Here is an 11778-nt window from a genome sequence, read left to right on the forward strand (position 1 = left end):
GCCTCCCAAAGTGCTGGGATTACAGGCTTGAGCCACCGCGCCCGGCCGGACATGTAGGTTATATCCAGTTTTTCAGTATTCCAAAGAATATGATAGTGACCATCTTTTTTACATATAACACTTTTTTAAAAAAACTTTGTGTCTCCCTTTCCCCCTAACGTTTTCTTTCAGATTTTTTTCTTTAGGATAAATTTCTAAAAGTAGGAAAGGGACTTAAAGGTCAAACTCTTTAAAAATACATATTGCTAGAGTCATATTTACACTGCCACACCAATGTATATACTTTGATACTTTCACCAAAAATTTGCCAACAAAACGAAGAGCTAACCACAGAATATATTTAGTCTATGGCAATAAACTCTCAGATACTAGGAGAATAGTATAGGATAGGGGAAAGAATGCTGGCCCAACCTTAAGGAAGTTCAGATTCTACCCTGAAAGTTCCTTAGGATATAACTATGTGACCTTGGTCAAATTTCTTAACTGCTCTGTTCTCATAATTGCTTATCTGCAATCATATCTGCAAAATGATTGTTAGTGTGTCTTTTTTAAGCAAAGATTTCTGTTCCTCGTCTTCCTTACAATGACTCATTGAATAATAGCTATCATTTATTGAGTGCCCTCTGTGAGTCAGAGCTTAGAGTCACTGTGTAAGCATGTTATATACATTGTCCTGTCTAATTCATACACAAATGGGGACATTCGGTACAATTATCATACTCAATGAACTGATGCAAAACTAAGATTCAAGCCAGTGCAATGGAGGTTGCCTGAGTTCTCATAGTTGTAATGGGGAGATGAGGGATTCAAAGGTCAGCTTAATTCCAGCGTCTTGCATCTTCAACCACGCTACACTGGAAGGCCTGGGAATATTTCCTTCTCAAAAAACTCCAAAAATGTTAACCTTGAACCAGTGTTTATTGTTGCAGATCTTCTCTTAACACCCCAAAGATAAGCAAATTGTGTTCCATTTACACAGAGTCCCAGGAACAGCTGAGTTGCTTGTATTTTTGTTTTTACAAAAGCTTTTGTTTTAAAGCCAGCTTTTGTTTAGCATGCTCATTTCTCTTGCTAAAATAAAAATAACTTCACTTGTCTGGCTGTTCTCAGTTTTTGCATTTAGTTCATTTAATTCATGATTATTTATCTTACTGTAACAGAACCTGGGTTTTTAATTGGCATTCCCTTATATAGGTTTATACTGCTCAAGATTGTTGCCTATTACTCTGCCCATGGGGCAGCTTTTATTTAAAAAGAATCAAATTAAATTGCTTCATAAAATTACAGCATGTGCTCAGAAAAGTTTTAAAAAAATTCAGTGTGCCTGGACTTCATTTTTTATTAAGAACTGCATTCAGCAGACTTCCTGTTTCAAAAGTTATGGAGTGGTACCCCCTAGTGGAAGATGCAGAGAAACTTTAGTTAACTAGCATTCCAGAGGCACAAAAGACGGAAGCGAATTCTCTCCACTCCCTGCCGCGGTGTGTTGGTTCTTTGTCACTAACTTACTGCAAAACAGTGGTCAAGGAGAGGGTGAACTCACACCTGTAATCCCAGCACTTTGGGAGGCTGAGGCAGGTAGATCACCTGAGGTCGGGAGTTCGAGACCAGTCTGACCAACATGGAGAAACTCCGTCTCTACCAAAAATACAAAATTAGCCGGGCGTGGTGGCACATGCCTGTAATCCCAGCTACTCGGGAGGCTGAGGCAGGAGAATTGCTTGAACCTGGGAGGCAGAGGTTGCGGTGAGCCCAGATCGCGCCATTGCACTCCAGCCTGGGCAACAAGAGCGAAACTCTGCCTCAAAAAAAAAAAAAAAGGGCGAACTGTGAGCACAGTTGGGTGGGTTGAGTTGAGTTGCAGGGGGTAGTATAAAGTGAAAAATGGGACTGAGATGGGTAACAAGGTCTTAAACAGCAGAGGCATTAGGTATGGGATGGCCAGATTAAAAGACAGTTGGCAGGGTGCAGTGACTCACACCTGTAATCCCAGCACTTTGGGAGGCCAAGGCAGGTGGATCACTTGAGTCAGGAGTTAAAGACCAGCCTGGCCAATATGGAGAAACCCTGTCTCTACTAAAAATACAAAAATTAGCCAGGCGTGGTGGCATGTACCTGTGATCCCAGCTACTCGGGAAGCTGAGGCAGGAGAATCGCTTGGACCCGGGAAGCAGAGGTTGCAATGAGCTGAGATCACACCACTGCACTTCAGCCTGGGCAACAGTGCAAGACTCCATCTCAAAAAGAAAAAAAAGAAGAAAAGAAAAAAAAAAGGATAAACTAGCAAGGATAGGGTTGGACTTGAATTGCGTGGGTAGAGTTTGGCTGTAGGGGTTTTGCTTGGTGAGTTGGCAGGAGAGCAACACCAGAATAGGCAGAGGACAAGTTAGGTGACAGAACTGAGATAGAGGGAAAGGAAGAGCTCCATACAGGTAAGAAGAGAGGGGGTTGACTCAAAAGTGAATTAGGACCACGCCCGGTGGCTCACACCTGTAATCCTAGCACTTTGAGAGGCCAAGGCAGGCAGGTCACTTGAGGCCAGGAGTTTGAGACCAGCCTGGCCAACATAGCAAGACTCCATCTCTACTAAAAATACAAAATTACCTAGGCATGGTAGTGCACACCTGTAATCCCAGCTACTCGGGAAGCCGAGGCATGAGAATTGCTTGAACCTAGGAGGTGGAGGTTGCAGTGAGCTGAGATTGTGCCATTGCATTCCAGCCTGGGCGACAGAGTGAGATTCTGTCTCAAGGAAAAAAAAAGAAACTGAATTAGACTGCCCAGTGTGGCCAGTGAGAAGGGTTTGTACCCAAGGTGAGGACTGGAAGAGGGAGGGGTACACCATGACAGTGTCTTGGAGCCTGCCAATCTTTTGAGGCTAGAAGCCACCTCCTCTGCCATCCTCTGTCCCCAATGTAGTGAAACTCACTGGTTTGGGGAAGTCTTCACCTCAGCGACTTCAGACTGGCTTTATCCTCTGCATAGTGACTATATCTATTTGAAACTTTGGGAATTTCTTATTTATCAGGTAAAAAATTAAACATTTCAAAAATTTCAGAAAGTTATCAGATTTTAAAATTGAATAAATATCTGTTGCTACATCAGAGCAAAGCCATATATAACAGCCATAAACTAGGGAGGGAGGGGTGACATCCTCTAGGAAAACTGAGGTGTCCAACAAAGACATGCTTAGATGTCCTTCCCTATGTGAGATCATCAATAAGCCAAATACGCATACTCTCTTTTTTTCATTTTTCCCCCAGAACCACCAGGAAAAATGAATAAATAAAAATTAAATTTTAATTTTTTGTAGAAAGAGAGTCTAGCTCTGTTGCCCAGGCTGGTCTTGAACTCCTGAGCTCAAGCAATCCTCCTGCCTCAGCCTCCCAAAGTGCTGGGATTACAGGCATGAGCTGCGATGCCCAGCCTTAATAAACATACTTTCAATTCCATTACCTAGGTCACTGATTCAAAAGCAAAAACACCTCTTGGTCCAGCACCCTAGGAACCTATGTCATGTGCGCTGATCAATACGGACTTGTTAATATTCAATCTGGAGATCGTATACCCATGGAGGGTTGCAGGGGCCCCTGACTTTTTCTCTGAATGCTAACTCTAAATTTGTAATGGTTGTGTTTAAATTTTTAGTTTTCTTTCTGTAGGAAAAGTTCTGTGAGGATGGCTGCATTGTGTCACTTCTAAGCCAAAGTTTGGGAATCTTAATGGAACTAAGACTGTAGATGATACCAGGAAGTTCACTCACAGCAGGCTCTGATGTGATGATAGGAGCTCTGGGAGCCACTTACCTACTTCAGCTTGATATTTCATCTGGTGATTCTCTTTGACTTAGTCAGAAATTTCTGGGATGCAAGGAATGGAAACTTACTCAAGTCAGCTTTGATAAAGAGGTTGTTATTGTTCAGAGACGAAGGATGTCACAGAAGGAAGAATTGAAGGAAGCAGATCTGGCTGTCACAGGAGTAGAATGTCATCAGGCAGCTCCCTTCTCTCTGCGTTGTCTGTTGCCTCTGCTTCTCTCTGCAGCTCAGGCAGGCCATCTTCAGCAAGGCTCTTGGGTTTTGCACCTCCAAAGTTTGGTTTCTATGGCTTTTGGTTGCCACAGCTTTAACTGGCACCAGTGCTATATCACCTTACAGGTGATACAGGCATGAACCACCACACCCAGCCCCATTTTTAAAACATTACTGGGTAAGCAAATTCCTTAATAAGAACATCTATAAACTCAAGTCATGTGTAAAGGAAAGGTACCAGCTTGATGAGGATCTAGATCCAAAGAGGACCAGTTCAGGGAACTAAGCATGTATAGGCTGGGCATAAAAATCTTGAGGTGAACATAGTAGCCATCTTCAGCATCCTTAAAAGGCAAGGAGTGATTTTATTCTGTATTACTCCAGAAAATGAACCTAGAATACATGAGGGTCATTACCAAGGAAACTGCCAAGGCCAGGTGCAGTGGCTCATACCTGTAATCCCAGCACTTTGGGAGGCCAAGGCAAAAGGATTGCTTGAGCGTAGGAATTTGAGACCAGCCTGGGCAACATGGCAAAATCCTGTCTTTATAAAAAATACCAAAATTAGTTAGGCATGGTGGCATGTGCCTGTGGTCCTAGCTACTCGGGAGGCTGAGGTGGGAGGATCACTTGGGTCCAGGAGGTGGAGGCTGCAGTGAGCTATGATGGTGCCACTGCACTCCAGCCTGGGTGACAGAGTGAGACCCTGTCTCAAAAATAAAATAAGTATTGAGAGTGACTTGACACAATAGAACAACATACAAAAAATACTTCACAGCATAAGAGTAAAGGCAGAAGGAATATATTTTGTAAAATAGAATGGAGCTGAGTGAGAAGCTGGTTTGTGAAGCACCTGCCATGAAATCCTGTGGCTTTGCTGGTGGCTATCTGCAGGGCTGCCTCAAGTTTCCTGTGGACAGAGAAGGGAAAGGATAAGTCATTGCATCTGTGAGAGAAAAGAAGCCATTAGCTCAGAAGAACTATAAAGATTTCTACCTCAAAGAATAGGAAAAATGTGGCCAGGCACGGAGGCTCATGCCTGTAATCCCAGCACTTGGGGAGGCCGAGGCAGGCGGATCACAGGGTCAGTAGATCGAGACCAGCCTGTCCAATATGGTGAAACCTCGTCTCTACTAAAAATACAAAAGTTAGTTGGGCATGGTTGCGGGCACCTGTAATCCCAGCTACTCAGAAGACTGAAGCAGGAGAATTGCTTGAACCCAGGAAGCGGAGGTTGCAGTGAGCCGAGATCACACCAGTGCACTCCAGCCTGGGCGACAGAGCAAGACTCCATTTAAAAATAAATAAATAAATAAGAAAACTGTTCTCTGTTCTCCTTGGGATTCTCCCGGAGATGTTGTGAAATCAGGGAAAAATAACATCTTTAACAACATACTTACGGTAAATACCTCAGTCAGTTCTTAGGATTGTTTTCTGTAACATCTGCCAGAGTGAGAAAGAATGGTGCTCGGTCAAAGCACAATTCAGAGGCCCCATGATCCAGTCTGGGTGTGCCATTCTGTGGGTCTCTGCCCTGATGTCTAAGGATGGGTTAGAGGACCTAACAAGATGTCCTCTGAGGGGCAGCTTCCCAACATCCCATTCTCCTGTCCTTGGACTTCTAAGAAAGACAAGGTTTGAACAAGGATTCTGTGGTTTAGAGAGTTTGAAACTGACCTAAAAGAAATGAGTGCATTGCTGTCCTTCACATAATCCTCTGCAAATATCGCTCATTTCCCAAAGTTCAGTAGTTAAGGAGTAGCAGTGAGTTACAAGATTAAACATCCTTCAGTTAACAGGGTTTCTTAAAAAAAAAAAAAAAAAAGATTAAACATCCTGATAAGTTCCTGGCACACAGAGCATCCATGTTGCCAGTTAAATACAGAGCCATATGTTTTAATAAGCCAGCAAGCTAGGGAGGGATTGACAACTTCTTATTAAAACTGAGGTACATAGCAAGGACATATGGTAGACAGAAGGCCACTGCATCTCAGCTTGGAGGTAGGCTAAGAAAGGACTGTCTGTCTGTGCTCAGATTCTCCTTAAGAAATAATTTAGTGTTTGCTCCAACAAGACAATATACCAGGTACGGCCTCAGTGATTTTAGCCTGAACAAAATTTAAATTTCTTATAACCAAATGTCAGTTTTATCCATAAACAAATCTCAGTAAGTCCCTTATAGAACATCTAGCTTTTTATACTGAGAAGGGTATATGTGCATACGTTTTAAAATAAAATATATATAAATTAGAAAGTTGGTTTTGGATTTAGAGAAACCAGCCCTTCTTTGTGATAACAATAGCTAAGATCAATTGTCTATTAATGCCCTCTGGTTCTTTTTTTTTTTGAGACAGAGTCTCGCCCTGTCCCCAGGCTGGAGTGCAGTGGTGTAATCTTGGCTCACTCCTACCTCCACCTCCCCAGTTCAAGCAATTTTCCTGCCTCAGCCTCCCCAGTAGCTGGGACTACAGGTGTGTGCCACCATGCCCAGCTAATTTTTGTATTTTTAGTAGAGACGAGGTTTCACCATGTTGGCCAGGATGGTCTCAAACTCCTGACCTCAGGTGATCCACCCACCTCGGCTTCCCAAAGTGCTGGGATTACAGGCGTGCGCCACCGTGCCCAGCTGCCCCCTGGTTCTTGATAATAAAACCATAGCATTGATGAACCAGAGAAAGCCTCTGATGAACCAGAGGAAGGTCTCTGTATTTTTTGTAATTGTAGTAAACACTGTATCTAATCCTCAATGAACTATTACTCTTGACCTTGAAACACAGTGGTATTAAGTGCAGGTTTCTTACAAGTTTTTGTGGCTGAGGGTGAGAGTGGGGATGTGGAATCAATACTGAGCTTGCATATCTCAGCCTATAGCTGATTTCAGTCATCTGAGTCAAAGATTATGCAAAGGTCAATAAAAACTGTGAGCACTCTTAGGTTCTTATCAGATTGCTCCACAAAATTGATAAAGAATTTAATAATGATCAGTGGTGAAATAGGTGGGCCTCTAGAACCTTGTGTAGAACATTGGCCCAAGAGTCCCAGAACTCACATTTTATCAGTCAGGAAGTGGCATGTATTTTAGATGAACCACCTAGTAAATTAGGAGGAGAGTTTAAAAATTACCTTTGGGAAAAATGTGATAGACCAAACTCTGGTCCAATCAGTAAGGAAAATTTTCACATTAAAAATATCACCAAGTGCCAGGCACGGTGGCTCATGCTTGTAATCCCAGCACTTTAGGAGGCTGAGATGGGAGGATCACTTGAGCCCAGGAGTTCAAGATCAGCCTAGGAAACATAAGAAACCCTGTCTCTACAAAAAAATTTTAATTAGTCATGTGTGGTAGTGCACACCTGTGGTCCTAGCTACTAGGAAGGCTGAGGTGGGAGGATTGCTTAAGCCCAGGAGGTCATGACTGTAGTGAGCTGTGATCACACCAGTACACTCTAGCCTGGGCAGTAGACCCTGTCTCAAAAAAGGACAAGCTGGGTGCGGTGGCTCACACCTGTAATCCCAGCACTTTTGGAGGCTGAGGCAGGTGGATCACCTGAGGTCAGGAGTTCAAGACCAGCCTGACCAATATGGTGAAACCCCATCTCTACTAAAAATACAAAAATTAGCCAGGCATAGTGGTGCGCACTGGTAGTCCCAACTACTCAGGAGGCTGAGGCAGGAGAATCACTTGAACTCAGGAGGTGAAGGTTGCAGTGAGCCAAGATTGAGCCACTACACTCCAGCCTGGGCAACAGAGTGAGACTCCATCTCCAAAAAAAAAAAAACAACAAAACCACCAAGGTGGGTGCTGTGGCTTGCACCTGTAATCTCAGATACTAAGGAGGCTGAGGCAGGAGTATCACTTGAGGCCAGGAGTTCGGGACAAGCCTGGGCAACGTTGTGAGACCCCCCATCTCTAAAACAAAAAAGAAAAATACCACCAAGAAGGGATGTTACCTGTCTGCTCACAAAACCAGGTGATGATTCAACCTTTATTTCAAGAGTTCTGTGGAAATAGTGTATATGCACCAGAAGCCCTCCATAATATAGTGGCACATGATTAAAGAGTGAAACTGGAAAGTTATAACATTAATAAAACATAAGCTAATCTTCATTAACCTCCCAAGAGGGCAACAGGAGAGGTACAGGTGGGTACCAACTGTCTGTTAGGGCAAAACCCTAAAATGCCTGATTGACTACAACTGCATGGATAGATAGACCTTCCATCTTCACAGAGGGCCTGTCAGCTGGTGCAAAAGAAGCACCTGGCCCTTTTAGCTTCATCTCAAATGACCATGGCAAGGGCAACACGCTAGAGCTTAGAAGCCTGGCGGGCTAGGCAGCAAGTGTGACAACAACAAAGAACAGGCTTCTGAAGGACTGGTCCCAGGTCTTCCAGATGCAGAGAAAGGACTTCCCATTGTCCCCTCCCGTGAAGGTCCACACAGCCCACCTCTGGCTGACCTTACATTCAAGTAGACCTTACATTCAAGATTTAGTCCTGGGAATCTTATCCCAGGACTAAAATGACAGCATTTCTTTTGTCCAGCTTGTACAAACAGAATACTCAACCAGAGACCAAATCACTCAGTTCCCAAAACACCTGAAGATTTTTAAAAAATTGTTAAAAATCAGAGCTCTTTATTAGAAGCAATCTGTGGGTGATAATAAATCTGCTTTTAGAGCTTTATTTAGTTAGATTTTTTTAATGTGCTAAATAATAGAAGGTACTGCCAGCGCCATCTCTGACCAGTCTGCAAACTTAGAGCATTCAGCCTCTGCTTGCAAACTGAAAAGTTAGTTTCCTAGACAGCACCTGTGGTCTGAACTTCAGTACTTCTCCAAGGAAAATCTTACCAGGAAAACTGCCTCAGAATCTGTCTATTAACAGAGCTGATAACCAAGTTCTTTAAAGGTAATAGTAGCTTTATATTGAATTTTATACTTTCCATGTTCCGAGGTGGCTATTTTCATTGCATACGTCATCCCACTAATGTGGCTACACATATTTGTTTGTTGATGCCTGACAGTTCAGGTCAGTCAAATTGCCTGTGCCTCTCAGGTGGTGTGCTCTCCACTCCCAGAGATGTGGGATTTAACAGAGAGACACTAGATGGACATTGTTTGAAGTTTTAGGTTTTTTTTTTTTGAGACAGTCTCGCTCTGTCGCCCAGGCTGGAGTGCAGTGGCGTGATCTCGGCTCACTGCAAGCTCCGCCTCCTGGGTTCAGGCCATTCTCCTGCCCCAGACTCCCGAGTAGCTGGGACTACAGGTGCCCGCCACCATGCTCAGCTAATTTTTCCTATTTTTAGAAGAGATGGGGTTTCACCATGTTAGCCAGGATGGTCTCCCATCTCCTGACCTCGTGATCTGCCCGCCTCAACCTCCCAAAGTGCTGGGATTACAGGTGTGAGCCTCTGTGCCTGGCCTTGAAGTTTTAGATTTTTAATTACATTTTATGTTGTTTTAGGATCATAATTCTCATAATTCTGTTGCCCAGGCTGGAGTGCAGTGGTGTGATCTTGGCCCACCGCAACCTGCACCTCCCGGGTTCAAGTGATTTTCATGCCTCAGCCTCCCGAGTAGGTGGGACATGCACCACCATTCCCAGCCAATTTTTTGTATTTTTAGTATAGACAGGTTTTGCCATGTTGGCCAGGCTGGTCTCAAACTCCCAGCCTCAAGTGATCTGCCTGCCTCGGCCTCCCAAAGTGCTATGATTACAGGTGTGAGCCACCACGCCTGGCTCCTGTACCTATCTTCTAAAAAATAATATAATTGACATGCAGTTGTTTTATAAACAGAGAACATGAAAAAGGATTCTGTATTTTTAAAAATTCAAAAGAAAAAATATCAAAGAGAGTCCTGTGGTTTTTAAAGGCCTTCCAGGTCTGAAAGACTGGTTTCAGACTGCCATGTTGCACAGAATTACCAGAAAAGATTTTAAAAAACATCTCCCCTGGGAGAGTCACCAGGTGATACTCATGTTGTCAGTCCCTAGCCAGCTAGAGGACAGAGCCACCTAATTTAGCTATTGACACATCTAACTCCTCTGCCTCTTACTAAATGTGGGACCTCAGGTTACTTGAATTTAAGAAAAAAAAAATTCGTTTCTCCTGAGCGGCAACATGGAATATTAACACCAATCCTGAAGGATGGTAGCAATGCTTAAATGGAGTAATGCCTAATCCAGTGCCGGCACACAGTAAAGCCCAGTAAATGATACGTTGGTCTCCATAGCATCTAGCCCATGGTTCTCAACCGTATCCATAGGTCATTCCATGCCACAGGTCTTCCTTCTCCCTTTGCAGCATATTCTAGACCAAGAGGAAGTAAAGTAAGCAATGGCTTAATATGGATGTTACTGTTGCTGCCAATTTGTGGAAATCATTGTTTCAAATGCTATAAAGTGATAACCCCCTGATAAATGACTTATATTTTCACCCTTTTAAAAAAACCCTTTGCTGCTTTTCTTGTGGCTTTCCCATTGTGGTGGAAATCCCCCTTAGAATTCAGGTAAGCCTAGAATTTCATTCAAGAAACATTTGCAGTTGTGCCTGAAGCAGTCTGCTAGGTATTGATATGATCTTCATTCCCCAAAGAACTTGAAGCCAAGTGGAAAAGACAAATCAGTAAAATAGAAGTTTCCACATCATAACATTTTAGAGGAATATTTGTTGTTTTGAACATCTCACTTGCTGGGAGAGAGTAAAGAGTAAACTTAATTTTTAAAATTTCTTTTTCAAATACAGCAGGATATTTAAAAAGCAATTCTTATGGGGGAGTTACCAATTTTGTATAGAATATGGTTCAAACCACTTCAGAAGGGCTGAGATCAAAGAGACTTAATCTTGAAGAGGTCACAGAACCCGGAGGCATTGTCTGGGAGGCATTGTTCTTCGGGTAGGAAGCCTGGCAGCTCCTCAGGGGGGATCAGCTAAGCTGATACACACCCCTGCTCCTCCCATCCCTTCTCCATGTGTGCTGTACCTCTTCTGCGCTTATGCCCCCAGAGTTCAGTGGCAGTGTGAGCAATGGAAAATTCCTTTGACCCCAGAACTGAGCTGTGAAGGTCATGCCAAGGGATGCATCTTTTCAAAATAGAACCAGTGGATCTCAGCTCAGCTTCACTTTCTTTCTCTAAAGTCCAAGATACATTCAGTAGCCCCATAATCTCCTCTGTCTTGAAGGGCTGCAGGGAGAATGGTTAGAATAGTCATTCTCCATGCAGAAGACTGGCCATCTGCTAAACTTGTAGACATCAAGATAATATCCTTTTATCCCCCTAATCTTACCCTCCCTTTACAAAATTATCCTAAACATATTATTTCATCCAAGGTATTTCTAATGATTTTGTTTCTGTGGGAATAGTGTATATGCATGAGGAACCCTATGTATTATAGTTTCAGGTGATTGAAGAGTGAAAGTAGAAAGTTGTAAAGTGCACATAAGTTATAGTTTCAGGTTTGTCGTGAATTGTTTTGATTTAAAATGTGCTCTGTAGTTATCTATGCAATATGATCATTTGTAACTCATGCGATTGTAACTCACGTGACGATGACTAAGGCAAAGATAAAATTTTTGTAGCAAGAGCAGTTAACTATGCAATTTTGAAACTTGTATTAGATTTTACTATTTTATTATTATTGTAATGTATTAGATTTTACTATTTTATTATTATTTCAGTTCTGATGCCCTTTTGGTTTATGGTTTGTGACCATTAGATGGCACTGTGCATCTCAAATATGGAAAG

At 42.9% G+C, this 11778-nt stretch overlaps 2 protein-coding genes across 2 annotated transcripts in view; one reads left to right on the forward strand and one right to left on the reverse strand.

The window, feature by feature from the left end:
* Nucleotides 1–3828, reverse strand: part of TMEM30B (transmembrane protein 30B) — an 11215-nt gene extending 7387 nt beyond the window's left edge. Inside the window, exon 1 of the mRNA XM_011961984.1 lies at nucleotides 3807–3828. Coding sequence (XP_011817374.1) covers nucleotides 3807–3828 — 22 coding nt within the window. The remainder of the gene's footprint in view (nucleotides 1–3806) is intronic.
* PRKCH (protein kinase C, eta) overlaps nucleotides 1–11778 on the forward strand; it is a 370394-nt gene that overhangs the window by 102146 nt on the left and 256470 nt on the right. The window lies entirely within an intron of this gene.

The sequence above is a fragment of the Colobus angolensis genome, unplaced genomic scaffold (genome assembly GCF_000951035.1).
Source record: "Colobus angolensis palliatus isolate OR3802 unplaced genomic scaffold, Cang.pa_1.0 Scaffold57, whole genome shotgun sequence".
NCBI lineage: Eukaryota > Metazoa > Chordata > Mammalia > Primates > Cercopithecidae > Colobus > Colobus angolensis.